This window comes from Calypte anna, chromosome 15 (assembly GCF_003957555.1).
Source record: "Calypte anna isolate BGI_N300 chromosome 15, bCalAnn1_v1.p, whole genome shotgun sequence".
Taxonomy (NCBI): Eukaryota; Metazoa; Chordata; class Aves; order Apodiformes; family Trochilidae; genus Calypte; species Calypte anna.
In genome coordinates, this window is record NC_044261.1 from 8028898 (window position 1) to 8056404 (window position 27507).

At 43.5% G+C, this 27507-nt stretch overlaps 1 protein-coding gene across 10 annotated transcripts in view; it reads right to left on the reverse strand.

The window, feature by feature from the left end:
* ULK1 (unc-51 like autophagy activating kinase 1) overlaps window positions 1-27507 on the reverse strand; it is a 96399-nt gene that overhangs the window by 23544 nt on the left and 45348 nt on the right. For all 10 annotated transcript variants that reach the window (XR_003988213.1, XR_003988212.1, XM_030460438.1 and 7 more), the window contains 8 exons: window positions 21549-21607; window positions 17849-17931; window positions 13996-14046; window positions 7004-7092; window positions 5605-5770; window positions 4777-4837; window positions 4369-4458; window positions 256-381 (listed from right to left, as the gene is read on the reverse strand). Coding sequence is in view for 8 of the 10 variants with exons in the window: in XM_030460438.1 (XP_030316298.1) it covers window positions 256-381; window positions 4369-4458; window positions 4777-4837; window positions 5605-5770; window positions 7004-7092; window positions 13996-14046; window positions 17849-17931; window positions 21549-21607 (725 nt within the window). In the remaining 2 variants the exon portion in view is untranslated. The remainder of the gene's footprint in view (window positions 1-255; window positions 382-4368; window positions 4459-4776; window positions 4838-5604; window positions 5771-7003; window positions 7093-13995; window positions 14047-17848; window positions 17932-21548; window positions 21608-27507) is intronic.

A 27507-nucleotide genomic window follows, 5' to 3' on the forward strand; every position in this document is an offset into this window, starting at 1 on the left:
TCACACATATGCAGACACACAGGCAAAATTTACAATATCTGGTAACAAATAAATTTTAACACCACTATAAAAATACCCCAGAACTATGTAACCACATATCACACACTGCACTGGCTCCTTACAGCAAAGGGGAGAGCCCATCGCACAGGGAAATGTTTAGAGGTGCAGAGCACAAACTGCAAAGCTGTTTTACAACTCCTAGGATGTTATTCAAGAGCCCCTGCTCTGAGATCACCCCCTACTCCCAGCACTTACCGTGGAGAGGTGTAGTGATTGGGAGACTGCAGGTTCTGCTCAATCCGACGGTAGTTATGGATTTGTGTTGGGACTGGAATGGGCACGGAGTGTCCGTACTTGCTGCTAGAAAACTGACCTGGCCTGCTGTTGAAAGACACACACAAAAAAAGCTCTTATAAGGGCTGGGACTTCAGCCAGGTACCTGGAGGTTTTAGCTTTGTAAAGCTGCTGCACACAGGGAGCATCCCCTTGACTGCTCTAGGTTTGTGGGTTTACACTGGGAGGGAGTTCAAAGTAGTATCAAAGGGAAGTGGCACCACACATCTCACACCAGGCACCTTTCTTCCAGCCCCAGTTCCCACCCACTGACTGAAGTTAAAAAACACACCCAAGCACACCACTCCCTCCAGGAAAACTGGAGGCCTGCTATTTCAGGCCACAACTGGCCTAATTTCCAACAGCTCAGATCCAGAGCCAAAGAGCACATCATTGAACAGGGCTAAACATTCATGGCTCACAAAGGACACCAACAAAGATTCTGCTGCCAAGAGCTACTTGCTATTCATGCAGAGGCACTGCTGCAACAGTGGCATCTCCATTAAAATCTCAGCAAGCCACAAAAAGAATATAAACTTGCGGGGTACATCAATGTATTTGAAAGTTAACTACAGGGTGGAGAAGCCAGCTCAGGAGAGAATAAATTTGGGTGACAGCAACTGGTATCTAGATACCCATCAAGGTCACTAGAATATCACGCATCCAAAATGAGACAGGCCCATTCTGCAAACTTCAGACCTCTCTAGTTCCACCCAAACAGGTTAACCAGCTCACATTTGATATCTGTGCCCCTGAGGTGACACTTTTGCCTGTTACTCTTATCCTGTGCATTATATTATACACACACCATGCTATACAAAACCCATGCAAACACCACAGACAACCAGGTAGCTATCTCAAGTATTTTCCCAAAGGCTCCAGAATTCTAGGATTAATTGCCATGGCAATACTATTTGCAACTGCCAACACCAATTGAAGGAGATGCTGCACAGTTACAGAAAGATCTTATTGGTAATGAAGGCTTCTGCAGTCTTCCTTGTCAATGGAGGACACACCTGGGTCTGGCCCTGAGAAGGGGGAAGCAGGAAGCATCACTTCTTAGGGTCTAACACAGTGGAAGTGTTTTACATAAGATGAAAGAGACATTTAATGCACTAAGAAAGTATGTGCATGCACAGGGGAAGAGAAAAGATTGTGTCTTATTTGGCAAAGCATCCCATTGTCAGAACTTATTTTTGGGGGGAAGGTCAGCAGTCCTCTGGGATTTACAGAGGTAGTGTTGAACAAATGTGATCTGCTGAAATGTGTCTGCAGACCTCCACACTGTGCACATGAAGATGGCTCCTCCATTACAAGAGAGCCAAATAACAGATATTTCATTAAGGCTGAAAGATCAAAATGTGATTTCATTTTCTTTATTCCTCTCTCAATGTTCTATATAAGTTCTATATATTTCTTCTTATTCCACCAAGAGAACAGACTTAATATAATGTCTCTAAAACACAGCATGGAAACCTTGATTCTTCACTGTCATGGCAAAAAAAAAAAAAATAAAATAAAAAGGCATTCAAGGTTTCTGATTACTCAGTGGAGGGGGGAGGCTCTGGTGCCTCTGCCTTCCATCAGTTTAAGACAGAGTCAGACAGACATCAGGAGAACAGAGCTCTAATCAAGCAATCTGAGAGTTAGTGCCAAACTTCATACATATCCTGATTTGCAACATAAATTTCAAACACTATCCCTTCAATCTGGCCAAAAATCCTTTGGAAGAAAAGAAGTTCCCAAGTGAAATGATGGCTCCTCTCTCCAAGAGTTGTAGCAAGCCCTTATAGAAGTCAGGTTTCTCCACAAGGTGCAAGTTGCAAAAGAAAGCATCCAAACAAGGTGACACACACTAAACATGCCACTTGGCCTCAAGCATTAAAGATTACAATTCACCATAAATTTGCAAAGATCAAGAGATAAAGCTGGGACAGGAAGTTTAATTATTTGGCAATAATTAAAAGCTCTTTGAAAATGGTATTAAAACCATTGCTGTGGGATACATCCAAGGAAGTACTTTTCATTAGACTCATTAAGCACCTCTAACAAGGAAGTGTTTTTTTTAAAAAAGCTCCAGTGTCAGCATATTTTAATATTTTAATTATGCCTAGTCCTTATACTCTTATTAAGAACAAGGAGAGCTGCTCTAGAGCATACTGTGACATCCTGAGGATAACCCACTGCTGGCCACTCTACAATATCCTCTGATTTCTGTCCTAGTTGGACTGCATCCAACATTGCTTGCTAGCCTAGAGCTACACACAGAAGGAAAACTGCTGCTTCTGAGTGAGCAAAGACAAAGAGAAAATCAGGAGTTCTCTGTGCCAGTGAAGCCAAGTGCTGAACTAATGGGCCTCATGACAACTACAAGGAAGGGCATCAAAACCCCATGGTAGTGGTAAGGGCATACCCCAGTGGCACCAGTTCAAAGCACTTTCAGGAGACAGATCAAAGAGCATGCTTTACACTCTGGATTCAGAGACTGCTCTTATCTTTCATTACTTTTATCTTATAGCCCATCCTGCACAGGGTAGGAAGTAACTTTTCATTGTTTCTTCAAACAGATAGAAAACTGGGAAGCAGACTGGAGGATTTGGCAGATTCTGCTCTGGGAATGAGCAGGGAAGACAGTGAGAGCAGAACCATGTTTAGATCAGAGCCACTGGCATTAGCTTGCCCCTTTGTGAGGCCAGTTCAGAGACAGTGCTGAACAGTGAAAAGTAGACAGCATTTGTAGTCAGCTTCCATGAATTTTCACTCACTGCTGTCCAGAAACAAGGCCAAAGCCTTTAATACCAGTCTCCAGAATGCAACGGAATCAGTTAAGGAATAAGCTGTTAAGAAGCTTAGCAGGCGATGGCATAAGAAGCCTCATGCAATTAAACTCCACACTGTGGTATGTGCTTGCCAATTAATCTGATCACGTCAGCAGGGCTTTGAGCTATATTCTTCTCCTTTAAATTTGTATGCTTTCAGGCTAAGCTTTGTCATATTCTGGGCCCTGTTTCTGTGACGAGTATGTTCGACAATACAGCCTGGGACTATACTGCTTGCTTAAGATTTCAGGGTCATCCATCTCCCAGGGTGAAATTCCCTTCATTTCCCCTCCCCCAAGAGGTGCCACGTTTACAGAATAGAAAATGAAAGCTGTCCTGCTTTCCCAGTTGGCAAGAATGAGATGGGAAGCAACACCACCAGCTCCCTGTGAGCTTCGAGCCCTACAGTCGCTTTGAGCCCTGTAGTCAGTGGAATTGCTTTCCAGAAACAATTATCATCTGAACATGTCTGGAGGAACTGGTGATGCTGTTGTGAGTGGGCAACTATCACCTAATGACATTTCTAAAGGCTTAAAATGAGTTATAGTAACTGGTTTAGTTGGAATTGAAGAGACAACCATACCTGTTTGCACTTGTTACCCCTGCACCCATGAGCAAGGGCCATGTAGCAGCATTGCTTAATACAGGCACAATGCAAGGAGATGTTTGGAGCTTCAAGCAAACTACAGACAACTAAGTAGGCCCAGATCTGTCCTTCAAGAGCAAGCAGAAAAGAGCAACACTCCTCCACATTTGCTCTCCTATCCCTTACCTAGAAATTCTAGCCCACAAGTAGTTGCAGGCTTGGCTGAAGTGTTGTGCTCTAATTCATGAATCTAGAAACAAAAGTCTTTTGCTGAAATACTCACTGCCTCTGCAGGCTGAGCACAGAGGGGATGAGTAGCACACACATGCTAGTGGAGAACATTTACTTTCTGGTTTTGTGAATAATCCCTGCCCCCCAAGGAAAACTTAATTCCAGTGCTACTGAATCCTCTCCTGGCCCCTCCTGAGGGCCAGATGAGGGAGAAACAGGATTTGTAATTGGGACTGATCAGTGGCCTGGACTATCTTATTACTGGACTATCTTATTACTCTTTAATTAAAGTGGAGATGGGGATCTCACCCAGCACACCAACATCTGTAAAATCCCCTCCTGGAAGTCAATAGGTTGTTAATTAATCAATGTTGCATAGTCACCATTGAACAGTCTTACCTGGATGGACTAGGAGAACTGCTATATGGGGGTGAAGGAGAAGATGTCCTTCCCTGGCTCTCCAAGCCTGCAGAAGTCACCAGAGAACTCCTGAAGAATGAGAAAACTCAGCTGTTAGAGCCTGGGACCCAAGCCTGCTCCCCCTGACAAAGCAGAGCAACAGAGTTGTAGCTGCTCAGCACCCTCAGCAGAGTCCAGCCATAGGAGCTCTGGGGACTGTCACACTGCTCCACATATGCTCTGGTATTGAGGTGCCACATGCTGATGGTCAAACTGAAAGTGGCCAGAACCAGGCAGGTGACAGTCATCCCTGAAATAAAATTTAGCTCAGCAACATCTTCCCTCCCATCCACCAGAATCCCAAAGTCCCTACTGCACAGGATGCTCCATTTCCATTAGTGCTCTTACCCACTGTACATCAGACTGTCTTGGATTGGTTTCCCTCCTGCAGCCTCTGCAGTTATATCACCTGAGGAACAAGGAAGTACAAAACCATATTAATTCCAGATAATTTTCATAGAAATCTTTTTATACTGAGAACAACTGAGATTCTGGGTAGAATTTCCTGTTCCTCAGACCTGCTGAGTTGCTTCTGAAGTCAGAGTTTTGTCAAGCCCCAATTAGCAGTATATGTTGCTCATAGGGCTTTGAGACATTCATGTCCTAAGTGGCAAAAATCCAGGGCAGCCAAATGAGCTGGCAGCTGGGTACACAGCATGGGGTAGTTTGTGCCTCTGCCAAAACATCTGAACACTGGGAACATGACTAGCACCAGGCAAGTATATACTGGTTCCATCACTGTTCCCAGGAAAAATACTGAGCTCTTCCCCTTCCATTGATTTTTTTCAAGTACAGGATCCACTTTGGTAGTTGAAATCCTGTCTTCAATAGTGATCCTGAGTGAAACTGAAAACAGGATGACATGGAAAGGGCTTCTGTGAGAGGAAAACATTTCCTTGTCAGCCCAATTATCTTCTTTTCCAGTTGGACTTTGAGGTTCAGTGTCTTACTGAGGCCCCCAAGTAATCTTTACTCTTGAATCCTATCTTTAAAGGTAACTGAAATCTATACTATGAAATCAGCCAGTAAAACAGATGTCTCCTTCAGTTTGAGAACAAAAGCATTTGTTTTTCAGTTGAAACAGACAGGTTTAATCACTCCTACTTTCTAGTAACTATCCTTAACATCTACACCCCCCTCTGCTCAGAATGTCTGCATTTCCAGAAACCAGCTTACTTGAGAACTGTGCTGGGACCATAACGAAGTCATCTGTGTCACAGGATGAATTCTTACTGCTGCTTCCAGCAGAGTCCTTAGATCCATGCAGAAAGCCAGGGGAATCCTGGGTAGGAGATGCCAGAGCCTTCTCCTGCAGCTGCTGCTGCATCTCTCCAATGGACTGCTAATTCATGAAGAAAACAAACAGAAAACTGGCTTCAGCACAACTACTTCATAATTCTGCTCAATTCTTTAAACTGAGCTGTACAAGGCTACAAACAACATTTTGCTGATAAAACAAGGCTGACAATTTGCCAGAAGCAGATGTTTAGTTTAGTGAAAAGGAACAGCCTTTTATGTCCATGTCAGAACAGAGAAACTTCTGTTACACAAAACATACTACCAGCATGTTTGATGTTCCCCAGATAAGAAATTCACTAGAGGTATAGCATCCTTCTGCTAAGGCTTTTTGGATCAGCCATTCATTTTCTTCCAGCTCTAATTAGTACAGTTATGAAACAAAGTGCCCTCAGAGGTGGTTTTGGTTGTTCTTTCAAGTTTTGTTTTAAAATTAGTTTTTAAATATTACACATCTGGATTCTACTCATGTTTTTATAGTAAGTGTGACCTGGGAACATGTACGTAAGAGTTCATGCACTTCTGGAACTATCTTGTTTTGCTCTAGTGATAAGGAGTTAGAGAAAGACAAAACATTCAATAGTCAAACACCTCATAGACATCAGAGGCAGGACAGAACCCTAAAAAGTCCTGCTTTTCTTCTCCCTTCACCCAGATGATGGAGCCTCCTAAAGCAAGTTTTCAGTTCAGAGAGCTGGAGGAATGTCACTCCACTGGTCAGTTAATACTCTGCCTTCCAGAAAAGTTTTCATCATTTCAGGTAAGCAGAGAGAAAACCAGCCAGTTCAGATCACCTCTCACAAGACCACTGGTCTGGTCTGAGCAAACAATTTTGCTGAATGTCCCTCTGTGGTACCTGGGAATGCTGGCCAGAAGGGAAGAGGGTCACCTAACAAAGGAGGGTGGATATACTGTCAAGCTACTTTTCTTGAAAACAGAGAACATGCAGCCACGTAAGCAGTGCTATACCCTGAATTAGTGACTGTTCATAGTGACTGTTCCATTTCTACCAAGACAAGCTAGTGTCAATACCAACTTCTTTCATGAAGGCTTTTCATCTAGTAAGCAGTGGCAAATTGAAACATTTGTTGTGGAAAGAAAGATAACCTTCAGGATCTAAACTCTGAACAGACTGGAGACAACAATGAACCAAACCCAGGCAGAACTGAAGTGGTTCAGTGACTTGCACCAGCAGACAGCAAAAAACAGAGACCTTGTTTCAAACAAGCAAGCAGGGAGACCACTATCACAAGCAGTGCAACCTCAGAGATGTACTTACAGGAGGTGATGCCAGGTGGGAAGTAGAAGAGCTGCTGGAGGAACTGCCGGAGCCTGAACTGGGATAAGAAGGCATTGGCACGGAAGCAGCTAAAACCAGCCAAAGACAAAACCAAAAGAAATTGTCAAAAGTAGGACCAATAATTAATAATAAAAGGTCTTTTTCACCTTTTCCTATGAGGTTTATCTCATTTATCACCGTGTATCTTGGGTATCAGATGAGGCCAATTAAAGAAGAACAAAAGAAAAATTAGCACTCTGTTCAGTTACATGACTCACATCCATCCACTCCTCCACACACTATTTCAGTTATAATTCTTGGGGTGGAAGATCTCAGAATACCTGATCAAGGTCAACTGTCCACTTGACAGCTGACCTACACAGGTAGCAAGATGATTCCTGCCCTACAGAGCCTTCAAAGCATTTTTGCAAATGAAGGAAACAATAAGCAGAGAGGGGGGCTTTTGTCCATGGCACAGGTTAGAAGACCATATCCCAGTTTCTTCTTCATCAAACCACACACACATACTAAATGTTGGGAGGTCTCTGCTGAGTTAAACCCATGCCTACTCCAGCCCTATGTGCTTGCCGCATCCCAAGCCACATGCTATTAAATACCCCCCCCAGAAGGATGTTTCATTCCTTCCTGTAGCTCAACACACTCTCCTTCTATTCATTCTGCAAGTCAAAAAGGTTTTCATCATTAAACCTCTTTGTACAGAAACTGTTCCACAGCCCTAGCTGTTCTTGCTTCCCTTCATTTTGTTATATTGTTCCATGTCAGAACTGCCCATTTTATTCCTTTAGTTGTTGAACTGGCATTTTTAACCCTCACAGAAGCATAAAGTTCACACTGCAAGGACCAGATAGCATTGACCTTCAGTCAGAAAAAATATTTAAGTGTGTTACATGGGGAAGAAATATTTAACTCCAATGGCTTACACAAGGGAGGTTCAGTAAAAACCTTTAAAAAGTTCAGCTCAGCTGAGGAGGCAGACAAGCCAGCTCTTCAGAAGGCTTTGAGGTATCTAGTGGTTCAAATTCCCCAGCCCACCCACACTGAACAGTGCAGAACTGGCAGAAAAGTCCAAACATCACCACTTCAAGGCAGCTTAAAGTCAGATTTTACTCAGCAACCATTTTTGTATTTGGATGACTTAAAACAGAGATCAGAGGCAATGCTTAAATGAGGGGAGGAGCACTTCGCTTTGCACTGTGCTGGCAGAGAATTAGCACCTTGTTTCAGACTTCTGCCTTTACAGAACCTGTGCTAATGACTCCATACTTAGGACAAGGAGAGTTAGTAACACCTAGAAAAAGAATGCTTCTGTTTGAAGTAAAACTACCTCTGTGATTAATCACATTACATACCACAAAGTACTTACTCTATTCAACTGGCTAGAAAAATAAAAGTACATCTCTCTGCAATTAACTGTTGAAACAGTGTTCTAATGATACATGAATGGGAAAATATGCCTTTTTATAAAAAGCTTTAAGAAGTTTTTCCATGTAGCCTGTATCAAAGCAGGTTCATGGTTGACTGGAGCAGTGTGTCCCACCCCAAAAAGACCACTTAGATGCTGAACTCCTTAGTCAGACAGAGATATAGAAAGATGCAACGACAGGAAAATGAAGCCAAAGCAGCATAGACTTAAAATACTCATTTTAACACAAGTAATCAACCACTGTAACAGTTTAACCAGGGTCACAGTGATCTCCTCCAGCCTTTGCTAACATTAACAAAAAGCAAACGTTTTTCTAAAGAGGTTAAGTTACACTGCAAACAGAGATTTATTCAAGAGTCCTGGGGCTCATGCAATAGGAAGCCAGATTCCTCCCTCACATGCATCTTCCTCACATGCTGATTCCTTCCCCTGCTCTGTTGGACCATTCTGTCTGTGCTCACTCTGACATCTTTTTGAAGGTTAGATCCATAATGAAGTAAGCTTAGGAAAGATTACTTTTTAGCCTCTGCATCTATTCTACACTTGATTTTGTGCCCTCAATGGACCGTGCAGATAAAAATCACTGCCCTGGCTCCGGTAAAGGAACAGGGATGTTGGTGCCCTGACACTGGTTATCCTGGAAGGTTGGTCAGGGGCTTGGCCTGGAAAACTACACCACTTGCAGCCCATGTGCTCTTTCAGAACAGCTGGTTCCCCACTCCCCACACTCAGAGGTCTCAGAACTTGCCTGTAAAATGGAGAGCTCTGTCCTGCCTCTACCACAGTGCCTTTGATCTCCACCATCTTCCCACAGAGTCTGCAGAGCATTCTCCTACACCCACCCCCACATATTTAATACCAGAAGTTTGAGGGGAAGAAAAAAAAAAAAAAAAAAAAAGGTCTTCCCAATTTTAGCCTTTCAACTGTTATAGAACAACTCACCCCCCATTATGGAAAGGTGCTTTTAAGAGGCAAGTGATTCCTGAACTGTATCTACACGTGTCTGCTGCAAGACTTGCATTGCTGTTTGTTTTTACTGACATAAGTATTTTTGTTAGAGTCATTTCAGTTCTTTCTCAAGGTCCCCTCCACTCTATTTTTGGTTCTGTACTTATTGATTTAAACCTGGCTGGAATTGAGACTTTTCTATTTTTGTCTATGTACTTTGGACAGCTTTCCATTAATCTAGGAAGGAAGGCAAGAAGGCAGCTTCACCGTCATCTGAAATTCAAAACTCATTTAGATGTGGCACACCTTTAGATTCAACCTCCCCTAATCATGTCCTAACCTAAACCACTGCAAACTCCCCAAATTCACAATGAGGCCCAGCTCAAAGTCCCTAGACTCAAAATGGACTTCCAGGCATGCAGAGCCCCAGGGTTTGGCTCTGACCATACAATTGTTGGGGCATTTTTCAGCATCAGCCCCACAAGACAGCTTGAAAGCAAGACACTCACTTCCATCTCCTCCACACACCCAGGCACTCCCAGTTTAAAATTAAAAAGGGTGCAAGCAGTTGGCTCATCATGTTTCCAGCTCAAGTCTGAATGTGGAGAATGTTAACATGAACTGGAGGCCCCCACCCAAATCCAAAAATTGCTGGATTGTAATTGTAATGTAAATAAGTCTGTTTTCATAATTGTCCTCTCTAACTTGTTCCAGCAACAAAACAGTCATCATGTATGTTGTGTAACCAACACCAAAAGGTTTCAAAATGGGAGAGCTGAGAGCCACGAAGCCTCTGCTGCAGCAGGGTGGATCTTGATACTGGATCCTACACCTGTAAGAGTGACTGCTGACAAATCATCCTAGGAGGGGCTCAACTGTCCTAAAAATATCCAAGCCTCATGCTTGATCTAAAACCTTTATATGGAATTAGAGTTTTACACACACAGGAGTTGCATTTCTGTGATTATCTGGATTCAATTAAAACGAATCATCAAAAATGTATTTAATTGCAGTCTCTGATAAAGCTAGTGTTGAGTGACTGAAAAGGATGTGCCCAAAGAATAAGCTGTTTTTTAGATTTAAAAAGCTTGCACCATTAAAATCTGTTATATGGAGGAGTAACGGTAACTTTTTGCTAGCTTTTGTTTGAATATTTTATGTACATTAAGATTATAAAGCTTGTAAAAATCAAGTTATTCCCATACACTTCTCAACCATAAGTGCTTACGCTTCATGCTCTCAGCTCAGAGTGAAGGAGGTACCATCTTACTATTCATTAAAGCCAGGAACAAAAAAACCTCCAAAATATTCTACATGGGTATCAATTACAACGTGTTTACTGAGAGAAGACTTGCACAAGCATCTAATTATGCCTTATTATTCATTATTACTGTAACACACTGCCCCACACCATATGCTGATCAGACCTGGCTACAGACAGACAACATTCTGACTAGACACAGTATTTTAAAGACTTTATTAATAATTTCTTTTACACATCTAATGTACATATGCTTAGTCACAGGTACAAGACCCACAATATAAAAAGAAATATAAGTAAACAAATATAAAGGAAAATACATGGTTTAGTTAAAGCCCAAGGCTCTGGACCCGCTCTCCTGCTACAGCCTGTGCCAAGCAGAGCGTTGTGGTACACCCTGGTTGTCACCAGACTTAGGTCCTTTTTTCACCAAAGGAATGAAGTGAGAACAACCATCCCTTGAAACCACAGCCAAGAGGGCAAGCTTGTCAGAAATGTGATTTATAAGGATTTTTGATAGAAATGTTGATTTTGCTGAAGTGTCTTGAAAAACATGCAAATTTGTTTAAACAAGGGGGGCTTCCTTCCTTCCCCCAATACCCCCAACTTCAAGATTATCCACCCAGAAGTATTCTCCAATTTTCTGGAATTCCAAATTGTGTTCCACTAAAATATTCCAGTATAATTCCATGAGATGGTGCACTGACATATATCCACACAGAATGATCAGCTGATGGCTCTCACTTTATTTTTAGTTATTGTCTTCTGACCATCTCTGGGCCAACCTTGAGGGGGTTCAGGAGCCTTCCAAGTGATGTGGTTTCAGCTCTGCACACTGGTGGCAGCTGCCTTCTGCCCACATCACCTGAGGGCAGATTTGCCTGCAGGGTTACAGAGGCCACCACACTCTGCTGGGACTGCAAAACCTCGTATGGAAAGGAAGCAGCAGCAGTAAAAATTGGATGGATGCAGTTACCTGCACTGCAGAGCAGGTGCACCTGAACACAGTGGGTCCCTGAATGTTGTGTGCATCACACAACAGCTGCTGCTCCAAAACACAGCTGCTACTACAGAGCACCCAACAAACTCTAAGAGAAACCTGCACAATCAAACGTGAATAATGCTGTCTTGATTCCAACAAAGTCAGTGACAGCTCTCAGGGAGATCTAAAACATAAGGGCACAAATGTTCCTTCCCCCAGTTCTCTAGTAGAGGATTGAAGACCCTAATCCAGTCTGAGGGTGACCATAATGACTTGGATGCAGCCACATCTCTTTGATACTTCCTACACTCATGATGCTGAGCCACATGTTGAAATGAAGTAACACAAAGTTTTGGACTCATCTTGGTTCTGCAAACAAAGCCAAGGGAGCAGCCCCTGAGCAACTACAAACTTGATAAGCTGTCTACTCCAGCTAGGACTGTGCAAACATTAGACACACTACTGTGTTAAGCAACATCCCAGGTGGGTTTTTCTAACTGAGACCACTGCAGTCCAGACTTCTGCTGACACACTGGCTCTTCTCTCACCTATTCAAGAAATCAAAAGGACCACCATTCCCACATGCACCTTTTCACATGTGGGGTCTTTACAGCCCTTCCTAGAGGCCTTCAATCCATCACTGTCAACAGGCTGCAGTGGAGACCACAGCAGAATTCAAGAACTACCTCGTTTGGTAGCTGATTTCAACCAGTAAGACCTCCAGAGATGGGGATACTTCTCTCTTTTCAAACCCAGTAGCCATCTCTCCTGCCTAGAGAGGACTCCAGGCTGTGGACATATGCCTGGAGGTGACGACCTGCAGGGCAGCAGAGAGGTCTGGAGTTCAGATAGTCCTCCCGTGCCAGTAAAGGTGCCCTTTTTGTCAGGTCTTGACCCCACACCATTAAATTTGGTGCAGTTGGAGGCAAAGGTTGAGCTCCAGCTCCCTGTTCATAACAGTGCCTCTGGTTTTTGCACAGCAAATACCCAGAAGTTGGAAACTGAGGCCAAGTCAGGAGAACCCTCTCCTGTTTGTAAGGGTTTTCCTGTTCCTGTTCCTCTGGCCAATGAAGCAATGGAACTGCTGGAGGCAGAAGATGAGTTGGTGGGCACACAAGAACGTGCTGAGGGAGTTCTCTGCCCACAGGGGGATCAGAAGGGCTTTTTTCACAGGACAGTGGTTTAGCAGGTGCCAGGAGCTGAGGTGGCTTAGGAGCAGTCCTATGCAGGCAGAGTCCTTTCCTGCCTGCAGAGCAGTCCTGTTTTACAGGACTCAGCCCACATCTTGCTGGTGCAGAAGGAGACAGGGGCCTTGCTGGCTTGCGAGCTCTCCTAAACCAGAAGAGTCTTTTCCTGCGCCCGGGATGGTCACCTAAGCACACAGTTAAGATCTGAATCAGGAATCAACTGAGAAGTCCTGCTCTGGAAGCAGGAAAGCAGGAGACTGTCAGGAGTGAAGAGGACATCAGACAAGGGGCACCTGCCCAGAACATACATCCAAGAGGAGCTCTGGGTTCAGGATGCATTGGACATGACCCCTCCGAAAGTTGCAGCCCTTGCATTTGGCACCCCAAATCAGTCACTGATGAGAACTTGGCTGTATCATTTACCAAGGAAATTAAAAGCCCAGGAAGAACCTTCCAGAAGATAACAACCATACACAATTCCACTAAACCAAGCCTGTTGGCCCAAGGACTGTTGTATACCACACACTAGAAACACCTCTGAACTGTTTGCCACTGAAAAGAAATCTCTGAATTGTAGTACACACAGATGGAAAATTACAAAAGTTTTGAATCAAAGAAGAAAAGAAAATTTCCAATGGAAATCTGTCCTTGTTTTGGTCAGTTCTCACTGAGCACCCAGATTTAACTCTTCTAAAACCAGATTTATCAAGAATTTGGAGGTAAATGCTGAAAAAAGATTTGGTAACCAAAGCCTACCCTTTTGCACAGCCAACCTAAGTTACCAGATGAGAAGCAGAGACACAAGTTCCAGTTTACACCATTCACTGTCCCAAATTGTCCTATAGATGCAGATGAAGAACAAGATCATGCTGCATAATCCTGTTTACCTACAAGCATCCCCAGTGGCCAAGTCCTTCATACAAAGCCTCTGAATACATCTCAAAGCTACACTTACTCCCACTTTAGGTTTCTAAATACCTCTCTAATCATCCCTTTGAAGATAACTCAGCAAAATTAAATATAATTTGATGGCAAAATCTGGACATGACACAAGAACAAATACTAGATATCTGTGTAAGTAACTCAGAAAACAGGCAGTCTTTTCAACTAGCAGCAAAGGAGGCCATGTCATGGTTCAGAAAGAGTGGTAATTAAAAATGCAACACTTACATTTTTTCATAGAGGCACTTGCATCCAAGAACGCGTGATGGAAAAATTCATCTGAAAAAAAACCCAAAGAACAATGACTTAGTGAAAAGAAATGACTGCAAGAAGTTCACAAAACAGTTAAAACATAACAAGTTACAGTATTCTGCAGTGATTTTTCCATGTAGACTTGTAGTCAACCATGGAAGCTGACTGGCTGTAGGTTCATACAGTAGTGGTCAGCAATGCAGACCAAATACAAGACCTACTCACACAAAAAAAGGATGGGAAGTTATTTGGATCTAGAGATTGCTGTGGAAATATGATTAAAAAGAAGAGGGGGTTCCTCTGCTATCAGACACCTCTGATCAAATTAGCAGGGGTTAGAGGGAGGGAAATTGCTGGGGCAACTACATGAATGAAGAAAGGAAGAAAAGAAATCTTTGCCATGAGCACAGTCAAAGGACACGAGGATTTGTACCTCGGGACTTGCCATCAGTACCAATGGATTTTTCTTCCCCACAGTGAATTATAGAACTCAGAAAGGTTTTGCTTCAAGCTACAACTCTGGGCTGCTGGGGAGAATAGACTAAATTAATTGTTAATGCTCCTCTGTCTTGCCACACCTCTTAAACTTGCAGGAATGGGAGTGAGTTATTTAGGGCCAGATACTGTGACTATGTCATGACTCCTGCATCGCATACACATCAAAAGCTCTTACCAGCAAGAAATCCTAAATTGCAAAGTAGCACTAAAAGACACAAGTCCTGGTCTGATCAGGGTTTCAAATTGCCCTGACTGAGTATTCATGGAAGCTGTATTTACCACACATCCATGGAAGATGAATGATGGACAAAAGGACTTCTACCGATCTTCCATCACACACAATGACCTAAAACTCAGGGTGCATTCAAGGCAGAAATGGATTTTCTAAAAGACCAACAAAGAGCTATACCCTAGAACTCTCCTCCTTTCACACCATACACCACTACTGCTTTCTTCACTCATTACAGGCAGATAAAAGCCAAGAAAAGCTGTCCTCGCTTGCTGGAAACCCCCTTCCTGTTAGCCTATCTTCACTCCTCCTAATTCCTTGTCCTGATCCACTGCAGCTCTATGCCAGAGTCCTCTCTATCACAATCAGCAACTCAGCCTTTCAAGAGCATCAGTCATGGATCAACACTTGGCTAACTGCAGGCAGTTCAACTTGTTTTCCCAGCATGGATTTCCTGTTGCAACACCCAAGGTTTACAGACTTCTGATTTCTGTAAACAGCTCCTCTTTGGCCAGTGAGCTTTCCCAGAAAGTAGTAACTGGGCCTTTTATTTATCTGCATTTTAAACTTAAATAATCTCTCCCCCCAGTCCCTCCTTGTCAATGCCATGATCCTGCAGCCAGAGTGCACTGGTCTGGAACTCAGCACAACAGAAGTGATGCAAATCTCTGGCCTGGAAATCTGGAATCTGAGATCAGGATCTGGACAACATCTCCATTCTACCCACATCTGCTCAGCTGCTGGAGTTTCCTGCTTCTTCTTCAGTCTGTTCCTGTAGAGGGTTCCATCCCTCAGCTGAGCTGATTCAACTGAGGGGGTGGTAATGATGATCTTTCACTTTTCTCCCCCTCCCCTCCCCAAGCTGCTTACTAGTTGTGCTTGCAAAGCAAAATTTAAACAACCTTGCTTGTAATCATCAGCAGGAAACTTGCAACTACAAAACCTCCTGACTTTCCTCTAGATAATCTTGAGACTGTAAAGCCCAGCAACTCCTGCTAGAAGAACAGCTGAGACACACAAGGAAATGAAGTTTCAAGCTTATGTGTTGCTGTAGTGTCAATCAACTGAACGCTGGGGGAGCTCCATGGGGCTTCTCAGGGAACAAGGAGCAGGAGGACACACTGCTCCTGTGGGGACAGGGGCCCAGGAATTATCCCTAGCCCAGCAGCACACACAAATCTTCACCATACAGAGTGCAGGGAGGTGATAGAACAGTGAACAAAGGCACCAGCCATCAGCCAAAGTGGAGTTTTATAAATATTGTAAGTGAAGAGAACAGACTGCATTAGTTTGCCAGTACCAGGACAAAGCATTTGTCTACTGAGAGCTAAAGGGAGATCTGCTTGAAATGGAATCTGGAGCTGCTGGGCATTAGCAGTTTGTGTGCTGCACACAACAGACCACAGCTGAAAACATTACAATGGGCACGGGAAAGTCCTCCCATTTCAGTATTTCTGTTTTGGCAAGGGGCATAATCTGGAGGTCTCCTGAGATGACACTTTTAAGAAAAAGAAGTGTCTATTCAGTAGGTGTAGGTCAGAGCACTTCCAAGCCCTGAGGAACACAGGGGAGATGAAGATGTAGCACCAGGGGACAGCAGGGAAAGGAAAGCAGCTGTGGCACAAGTTGGGAGAACACTCAGATGCTTTGGCAGATTTGTACACAATCAGAGGAGAGGATGAAGGGGTGGGTGAGACCAAGAATGCAACTGGACACTGAAGAAGTGTATTGGTCTAAATAAATCATGGCTCTGGTGCTTGTTTTCCTCTTTGCCAACAGGAGATATTTTTATGACATAGAACATCTCAAACATAGGTGTCTGTATAGACTATATTACCAAACCCTCCCTGAGAAACAATTACATCTTAAAAGGACATGTCATTTGTACAGAGAAGTATCCCACTTAAATTAAAGGCAGGGAATAATCTCAGTGCAGCAAGTCGTGCTGTAACTGCTGTCCAGAGTGAAATCAAAGTCTATTATCTCACATTTCCAAGTGTCAGACACTGACTCATGCAGTCTACTCCCAAGAGGTATAAAAACAGCTTATGGGGGGCTAAAAAGATTTACCAGACTCAGCATCTGACACGAGGGAAACAGCCACCTCAAAGGTATTTTATTTTGAAATGCACAGCAGCATGATAGAAGAGACAGAGATCCACAGCCTAGATAGAAGACTTGCAGGGACTACACTTGCTTACATCCAAGTCCATCTTTAATTTCAAAAACTCCCTTATGAAAGGGCTTTTTCCTGACTTCCACACCCTAGTAACCAGTCCTTTACATTCAGCACTGGGTAATTATGATCAACCTCAGTTAATTCACGTGTTTGCTTCAGTCAGGTAACACTGTTCCCAGAGAAGCTTTCCCAGTATCTCTAGTCCAAAGGAATAACAGGCTGCAAAACAATCTCCATCAACTAGAATACACTGCCCAGCAGGAAGCAACAAAAAAATGAACTGAAAACAAACCTCCAAAACCCAGCAATATCAAACCCTTTTATCCCATGTCTGACTAAAGACCAGTATCTTGAATGCATGTATATAAACACTTTATTCTCAGGAAAAAAAAGGTATTATCTGTGTATAAAGGAGAAAATTGTGTGACTTGCTGTGATACTGCCCACCCAGCAACACAAATGCATGGGCTTTGACCCTTGCAAAACCACTTGAAAAGTCTTGCCCAGCACCAAAGCTTATTCAAACAGGGAGGGCTAGGAGGCAAACTTACCCATTCCACCATCAGCACTGCAAGAGGAATGGAGAGGTAGAGGGAAGAATAAAAGACCACAGAGTGGTCTTAACACAAGAGAAGTTCAGAGAGGCTATAAAAGCAGAAGCCATGAGAAGGAATGCAAGTAAGAAACATTTGCTGAAGGTGTGCCAAATCTCTTGGTTTACAGAACTGCACGAGAATCAGCACTGACCTTTCCAGCACATACACAAAAACCCCCAAGATTATGCAATTTTCCAGGTGCAGGTAAAATCCAGGTGTCTGAATGCTTCCCCTAGCATCAACCAAAACCATGGAGGTTTGTGCAATGCCATGACACAAAAGAAGGCACAGACAGGCAGTAAAACTAAAAGTGGAAGCAGATCTTACCAAAGTCCATGCGGTCCTTATGGTTACGCTGCAAAAGGCCCAGCAGCAGCTGCCTCAGGTGGCTTGATGTCTCCCTGGGGATGCTAAGATTTAAAACAAAAGCAAAATAAGAGATTTGCAGTCTACTTAATCTGCTTTTACATAATCAGGAAGGCAACTTGCAAACACCAACTTATTTTGTGCCTACTGGGCTAGGGACATAAGAGCAGCTCACTGGAGAGAGGCTGAACAGGAACATCTCCGCTTGCATCTCTGGATTTTACTCCTCATTGTAATAGTTAAGGCTACAGCTAATCTACCTTTGGTGGCCTCTCCATTCAACATGCAATATTTTGCATATGATAAAATCTCTTCAACTTGCTCTACTGGGAATAAGGAGGTCATTAAAATAAAGCTGTTTCCAAGGGGAAGCTTCCAATTAAGACACTGGTGGTGAAGTGTATCACCAATTACTATCATTTTTTAAAGGCATTTCTTTTCCAATTCAGCTTGTGTAAGACTAGCAAGTAACCTTTGTCTATTTGCTCCCTTGATATACAGCATTTAATAATTGAAGGCCACCAAGGTGTGAGCCACCTAAGCAAGCTGAACTTAGTGCCCCACTTTCCAATATCAGTAGGAAGAAAACTTGATTTTCAATGGCCATTGTGGCACAAAGGAGCTTGTGAATCACTGCACTCCCCTTCACCCAGCAAGCAGATGGGGAAGAGCCAGGGCAGCTCTTCACAACCCCAGTAGATTGCAAGAAGCAGGGAATAAATGAAGGGATTAATGCAGGGAAAGCAGACTTCAGCTCTTGCATAAGTGGATTCAGCCCTGATGACTTTTCCTCCCTAACCAGCAGCACTCTCAGGGATTGCCCACAGCCAGAGCAGAGCTCTCCAAATTAAGCGTAGGTGGCTCCAATTCCTTGCAGTATTGCCTCAGTTTATCACTGCTGTGCCCAGCATGGCCCCTAAGGACTGCCAGGCTTTCCCCTCTCCCCATGCTGGGGTCAGCTGAGGTAAGGGCACACGTGCTCAGCAGTGTCCTGCTCACCCTGCAGAGCCCCATCCTGCTCCCTCCTGCAGTGTGTGGCTCTGCTTTGCTAGGCTGGCATCACTCATCACCCTGGAAAGCACAAGCCCAATTGATGCTGGGAGAAACAAACCTTCCTGCACCATTTCCACCAACTCTACTCCTCCCACAGACAGGGTAAAAAAAAAAAAAAATAAAAAGGAAAGAAAATAGCCCAGACAAAAAAGAGGTGCTAGCTAGCATGAGCAGATCCTTGTTCAGGACTAGAGATGTGAGGCAGGGTGTGTATTTATAGGTTTCAGCACTACCTGGTTATTTTTCTGTGAATCCCTAAGTATCTCTAGCACAGGAATTTGAGCCCAGCAACCTTTAAACCAGAGAAAGATAGCAAGCACACCTCATCCTTGTTTGTAGTGGAAGAGATGCTTTTCCATCCTTGACACCAGATTGGTTCTGTGTGCCAACAAAGGAAGAGGCCACCAGGACACCAGAAGGGATGCAGTTAAACTGAGACTGAGTTTGAGCCAAGAAAAATCACCTTTTCACCAAAAAAGGTGTGCCTTAGTAGCACACTGTAACAAAATAACCCAAGATGCTACAGCTAGCAGAGTCTCCTGAAAAATAAATCATTGGAGACCTGCAATCCTCCAGTATTATCATTGTAATTTATTTATCCATGACACACAAAGCTTTCATACAAAATGAGTCCACTTCCCAGCAATGACTTTAGCTTTTTGTATGGTTTTAAGTCTAGAAAGAAGGTGGTCAAGCAGCACACCTCAGATGTCACAACAGACTGAAAATGGTGCAGATCATCAATATCAAGCTTTGCTACCCTATGGTATTATTTTTTCATCTCTCTAAAAATAAGCAACAAAACTACTTCCTTCCCCTCATGATCTACAATATATTTTGCCACACAAATCAACAAAATTAATGTCAGCTAATTAGACCAGTTCTATTAAAATTGTGAGGCCTTTGGGCTTGCTCCTACTGACATGAGCTCCTGCCCAGCAGGCAGAGACCACCAGTGAGCATTTAATGAGCTTTTCTTTCCCACCCCACTCCCAAGCTCATTCCATGGGGTGCAGGGGGGTGGGTGCCATCCTGCCAAACCCCAAGGGGAACAAAACCAAATCCTGGCACTTCTGCACACAAAGAGAGAGAGGTCTTAGGAGTGGTTTCATGTCTCATCCTGTGTTGGCAGGGCCAGCAAGAGGCAGTTTATTCATGTTTATTCAGGAAGAAGCCCAGATTGTAGCTCATGAGAGAGACAAACTGACTTTGGAAAGCAGGGAATAAGCATTTTCACAACAGTGAAATAACAGTGGACTTAGATGGAAAAACAATGGGCTTGGATCTACATCTGGAGGAATTTGGTAGTTAAAAAGCGGAGATAAGTGAAAATGGTAAATCCAGAGTGTGTGAAAAACTTAAAACAAGGAAGGACTAATCCCTACAAGAACAGACATGCTCTCCTCTCACAGCTGAGTTTTTCTCCCCTCGCCTGCTGCCGACTGCACCACCAGGCAAAGCAGTGAGACCAACACAAGGACAATTACTACTTGCAAGCATTAATTTCTCTCTTAGAGGGGTTACCTCAAAGGTGAGCAGCCATGTTATAGGCTGTGTAGGGGAAAGAAAAGCTCTATTTTCTGCTCACAGACTATGTGGCAGTGTTTCTGCTCTATTTTGTTTGGGTGTTTCACTGTACCATGCTCACTGGTTCAGTCCAGAAGAGCATGCAAATGCTCCAAATTTAAGAGTTAGAGTTTTTCCCATTCTTCCCAATTCAAAAAAGGGAAAATACATAGCTTAAGTCACTGATAAGAGCTCTAGCTTCTTGACAGCTACTTCCACTATCTCTTGGAGCTGTCTAAACTGATAAGGTAAAAATATGAACATACAGCAACATCCTGTGTATGTGGCTGCCTAGGCAGCTCTGCCAAACAGAAACTAAACTTCTGGTTAAAAAACTTCTTCCAATTTTCTGATGTATAAGCTTGGAACTTCAGTCCTGTCTCTATACTAGGCTGAGGTTTTAAGACCAAGTATGGGGTTCTGCTTTCAGGGCTCAGATATCAAAAGGAAAGACCTCAGCAACAAAATACCAAAATACACTGACAAATCACAGCCCTGAGTGGCAGCTAAGTGCTTCACAAAGTAACATACACCCTGCTCTTACGAAAGCACTTATCTTGCCCTTGGAAACTGCAGAAGTGTCAATTTCCATCAAGGTTATAATATTCCTCCTATTAGCAGGATGGACACAAGCAGTTGCTGACCTGACACGTGAGACAGGGGAATGTGATCTGCAGTCAGGTATGGACGCTCACCATGCATGATCCAAGAATTTCCATGACTTCTTACCAAGGCTCCCAGCCTCAGGAAAGCCATATGTGGGACAGGACCACTAGCTGGGCTCCTGAAATCACTAACAGTCCTGAAGTTTTGCAATGCAGGAGGGAGAAGCAATAATCCAGAAAGAGAAAACAACTCTGGCAATTTGCTGCTGTCTGACTTTCTCCAGGCTGTATCACTGCTGGCTGAAGGAATAGGGGGAGGCAGGTGGCCAAATATTTTATGGTCACCTTCTTAAATAACAAGCCAGGAGCATGCAAGAACAGGTGTAAAAAGAGAGTAAACAAGTGCATACAAACAGCAACACTGGAAAAATGCTTACTTCGGCATCAGCATCTTGTTTTTCTCATAGAAGAGACGAAGGTCCTGGGGGCTGCTGGCCTGCAGAGGAGAAAGAAAACCAGTGCATGAAGCAGCTGAAAATAAGGATAGAATTAGCATTTCTATTTCACAGTTACTCTGAGGAGTAACTTTTCAATTGCTGAACCAGCACAGACAATGAGAACCTGCAGCTTGCTTTAGACTGATAAATCCAGCACTGTGCCAGAATGGAAATACAGTATTGCAGCCCATTGTCTTTTTGTCCCTGACCTGGTTCTGTCCTGGTCTCCCCTTTTAAAGGCTGAGCTTCACTGCAGTGGGCTCTGATTCTCAGGTCTGAGCTGGCCTAATAGCCTCACCCAGGAGGCTGAATAATTGCACATGTGAGGAGTCCCAAATGATGAGTGGCAGCTCCTGCTGAGAACATGGATTAGTGCTGCAGGGCATTTAGAAAGAGGGGAGCTGGCTGATGGGCAAGGGATCTGTGAAAAGACCAGGACCATGGGAAAACAACAGCTAAATTAGGATTTTCTCCTTCAATTCCATGAAGCCAGAAGGTCTCAAGCCACATCTTCTATTCGTGCAATAATATACACAACTGCTGGGAATGCTGACAACAAGAGGTTTATGACTGAGGTTAAAAATAAAATCTCCAGTATAGAAGCACAGACACAAAAATCTCCTAATATCATTTCTCCATTTGTTTTTATGAAGTGAATAACACAGGCTGCAAATTAACCCTAGTGTCTCAAGCTTTTCTGCTTAGGCAAAGTCTCTTTATTAAAGGCAGAGGAGGCTGGCTGGCATGACACAGAGATGAAGGCAAATATTAACAGGGAAGGAAGATCAGAGGGATTCATCTGCAATCAATTATTGGTGCAGCAGAGTGTGTAGGAAAGTGTGAACGAGCAGGCAACAAGCAACTTCTCCTGATGTTCAGGGCAGGCCCAAAAACCCTCGAGCCTTTCACCTATTTCCATTTCTAAATTAGAAGCATTTAAGGTCAATTAAGATGCTTAAACCAACAAATCAGACAACCCAATCTGCAGATGGCCATCAAAACACCACTAACACAGCCTGGCTGGAAAAGCAGCCACATGAGATGCTGTTTCAACATCACCTACTCCCTCTGGCTGAAGATGAAAATTAAGGATAACTGTGAGAACTCAGTACAAAACCTCAAGAGAAACCAAAAGGAGTCTCCAAAGCTGCTAATATCAAAAGGTCTGTGTAGCAGTGATAGGACAGTATTTCTTGCACAGTCTTAGCAACCCAAGCTGTGAAGCCCTCCTGACAATTCATAACAATAAAAGCTACTGGATTCATAAAAGAAACAACTAAACAAGACTTCCTAGCTGTCCTTCCTGCAATAGGCTGTGCAAAAATACTTTCTTCACAAACCATTCATTCACATGAATTATATTGCAAAGCACCCTGTTACCTAGATGCCAAACTGCATCAGCAGTTCCAGCCACTTGTCACTTGATTTGGGTCAATAAAACCCCATTTTACACCTTTTCCCTTGCAGATCTTGCCCTGTAATGGAGTTCTTAATATTTGGCAAACTCTAAGGTAACAAGGGTACATGCTGCACCAAATGGCTTGGCTACAATGATGAAAAATATGCCTGACAGATGTAACACACAAGGAGGAACCAAACTCTGCTGCAGGGAAGCAAAGTGCTTGCTCACATCAGAGAGACACAACACTGGGCTGTTTGCTCTGTTCATTTCCTGTCGCAACATCTCAATTGTTTCACAAATACAATGAAGTTCTGATCTATTTCAAACACTGTTTTGTCAGATTTTTTCCTGGCAATAAAGACAAGAGTATATTAAAAGCAGCACACATGCAAAGCCCAGTTCATTATCCTGAGCACTAGCTTGGAGAGAAACAAAATCCTCAATAAAGTTTCCCTGTTCTTTGTACAAATTAAAGAGATACCCCTGTAGGGATGCTGTTTCTCCACATTCTGCTGGCTCAGTACAATTCCCACTTGTTCTGTTACCCAGAATTTCTGGCTCCTACCCACCCAGACCAGCTCCCACATCACTAGGGCTCTCTCTGTCTCCCAGAGCCCACAATTCAGGGGGGGTGTCGCTGACACAGGTAGCTCCCTGCTGGGGAATAGCATCAGTTTAGTGGGTGCCCAGCAAACTAAACTGTGGATGACCATTAATTTGGTGAAATCAACTGCATCTTCATATAAATGCATTATTAATCAACTGAATCTCACAGTTCTGCTCCTAGGCTTGCAGTAAAGTGCCCATTTCACAAAGCACTGACACCTTCAGTTACTTTGCTCAGCTCTTCTTTCAACAGTGCTTTGAGAATCACAAAGAATACAGAAGTCTTAAGATACTAAAAATGCCATTTGAATTTCTTCTTCTAAAAACCCACAGCTATATTTTGAAATCTACCCTTCAGGCAGGAACAACCCTTCCCAAGAAAAACACCAGAAAGCACCTAACAACTTGTTCATTCCGGATGCACAGAGCTGGCTGCTACCTGTAGGACAACATCCACCTGGCAGAAAGAGAGATGCAGAATGGACACCCCAGTTTTGCCCAAGAACAGGGGACAGGCCAGCAGGCCAATTCATGCCCTTGTTCCCCTTCTCACGTTACTATGGAGCAGCTGTGTTAATGTAACTGGCTCTGTTCTTGTCTGTCCTTTCTATATATAAGGACAATTGTACAAGTTCAATCTTGCTGTTGTGTTACTTTGTCCTGAGCAGCAGTGGAAATGTTGAACCAACACAGGCATTCAGCAACCCTGCCAAATCCCACTCAGTGCTGGCTGCCTGCAAGTGAATTGCATGCAAAAACATGCAGGGTGCTGTTTCCAAAAGCACTCAGCACTGGATTTGTTGTGTGTGGGCAATGGCTGGATGCAGAACCCCAGTGATCAGTCCAAAGAGCTCCAGAGACATTCACACCCTCAGTGAGCAGCACTATCTAGTCAACACTTCATAGAAGGTGATTCATACCTAATCTTATCTTTGAATCCTTTCCTTTAGGATTGCTGGGGCTTTGGAGGTGCAGAGAGGGGGATTCAGATACGTTATGCAGGAAAAAAAGAGATAAATAATGTTGTTTCTAGCTTGATATTTCTAGGGAAAAGCTCCAACATCTGCTGCAAATAGTTCCTCCTTGTGCCCTTCTACAGTTGCTATTTTAAGACCCCCAAAACTAAGTGGCTGGCATTCAAGGGCTCTTGAAAGCACAACAACTCAGGGAAAAAAAATAAAACAACAAACAAAACAAACCACAAATCATTTTCTCTACTCCCAACACATCAGGATCAGAGCCACAAACACTGGGCCAAAGGCCAATGGCTCACTGTCTACAGCAACAAGTCAATCAGTGCCCCCCATTTCAGCAGAGTACCATCCCACTGCCAGGAATAACTGTCCCCATTGACACCAGACAGTCTCCAGAACAGCTTTGGGAATGTTAGAGCAGCCTGCCTAACAAATCAGGCTTCAATTCTGGGTATATAAAACCCTCCCTTCTCTAGTCTTCTTCAAGGCTTATTTCACAGCACAGCAGTTGTTCTAGGTGATACATAATCCTAGTACTTAGGCAGGCAGAATTAACCCAGAAATAAAGCAGTGAACTTGGTACACCAGGCTTAGAAATTAATTTTTTCACGTAGCAGCTAGCTGGGATGAGAAGGCATGCAGGCAAGTTAACCCTTTCAGAGCTGTCAGAAGAGGCAACAAAACTTTCTCATCTCTTGCCACTTCCCTGCTCCCTGGCTCACTCTCCCACAGATACTGCAGCAAAGCCATAATGCCACAAGGAAAAAAGATTCATACAAAGGTTCTGACAGCAACCAGGTTGAGGTCAGTTACCTCTAAAATGTACCCTGACAAGGCCTAGATTCTGGAGGATATTTTAGACCTTGTGTATGTCTATTTTCAGCTTTGCTTTGGTTGTCACTTGTCTACACAACCTACATGACCTCATGGTGGGAACTGAGTCCCAGGCTTTACAGCTCAGGTAAGGACAAGAGAAACTTGCTACACTCTTAAGGCTTTTCTGAGTCAACAAGAGCAGTAAACACACTGCTCAAGTCCTGGTCTCAGCAAGAGAAATGAAGAGATGCAAGTGCAGACCACTTATTAGGGAAGGCAAATTAACAATTCCACATTAATACAGTGCTCAGCAAATCTGTTGATAGGGATTATGAATCCCATTAATCTCATCCCTATGGCAGTCTCACTGTTTTGTTTATGGGCATGTTCAATACAAAAAGCTCCTTAAACCAGCTTCACAAGCCATCCTACCAACTGTTCACATTTGAGCACGAGCAGCTCCTTTTTGTCTGTGTGCAGGGAGGCAGGGAAGGGACAGAAATGGCCCTGGGAATTGCCCTGGGTAACCCAGCTGTAGTTAATTTAAACTTTGAGAAAGCTAGAAATCACATTCACACATATAAACACATCTCTGTCTTCATTTACATGAACTTTCTGGATTGGCAGATGCCTCAGCCTTTCTACACATTTGATCTTTTCTCCATCTCACCCAGCCCCTTGAAATCCTATTTTATTTTTAGACAGCTCATTCCTTATCACTGCAGAGAACACTGGAGTCCTTGCGGTTTGTATCCTCAGGGAGGTGCCAAGCTGGCTCACGTAGCAAAGAGCCAGAGTGCTCAGAGGCACCAGGTTTCACTCCACCATGCTCCCAATTCCCATGAGAACCTCAGCAAGACAGAGATGAGGGGCTGCCCTTGCTGCTTAACATCAGAAATCCAAGCTCCTGGTGGCAATAAGTGGAATCAGAATAAGGGGAATCCCCACCAGTTTGCAGATGTTCCTCCAAAAAGCACTCACAGCTCACTCCTCATCACTTCTGCCCACTACCTCTCTCCTCCTAAAAGCCAACAGCTTCTCCCCTACCCAGTGACAATCTGCAGCAAATGCTTACAATAGAATCATGCCAACAAGAAATAAAGCCAGTTAACCTTTAACTAGCTTTCCAACATCTGCCCTAGACAGGCTTCTTTCACCTGAAACTTGCAGCTAGGAGAAGGCAATTTGTGACACACGTGGTGAAAACAAACAGAGATGGTGAACTGAGAACCATCTGGGCTGAGCTCATCTCTATCCCTGCTCAAACAAATCCACAGCTGCTACCCCAGTAACAAATGGAGCCTGGCATTTTGCTTCAAAAGACAAACCCAAAAGAGGAAAAGCTGTGGGGGGAAAAATTAAAACAAGAGGAAACAAATGACCCCAAGCCCCAGCCCACCAGGCAGTGGATGTATTTGGGAAAGAGAGAAGTTCACCATTCAGGCAAGCACAAAGCAAGGATCAGGACCTGTGGGGCAGGGACAAAAATGTCCCTTCCTTGCCCACCACAAGACAGTGTGCTGCCACCTGCCCTTTCAAAACTTTGTCTGGAAAGCTGAATGAAGCTGACTAGTATTCAATTTTATGTTCTCTGAAAAGTCTTCTCTGTAAAAAGAAATGTTTTCAGAAGAACATTTCTGTGACATGGTTCAATGACCAATGAAAAGCCACCTATTTTGCAAGAGATCAGATCCACCAAGGTTGTGTTTGAGCTACACACATGATAAAGTCACTACATTAAATGATATTTAAATAATCTGAATGATACCTGCAGTATCCAGGTGCCTTCAGAGACTAAAAAGCATTAAGTTCCAAGACAGAGTGAGTACAAGGCTCTCCTATGCATGCAGAGTCAAAGCTCACATTCTCCACACCCACATTTTTTTCTTAATATCCAAATATTTATTTTCTTTTACCCTAACAGTCATTTTCTCCTTTCAAATATACCAACACTGACAACAAGTGGATGCAGCCAGTAAACAAGAGCCATTCAGGAGTTTCAGTGTACTTAGTAGGGGTGTTTATACAAAAAGAAACATGCAAAGGAAATGAAGTCTTGCTCTAAATACAGAGCAAATGGGTGGACAGAATATAAAGCACT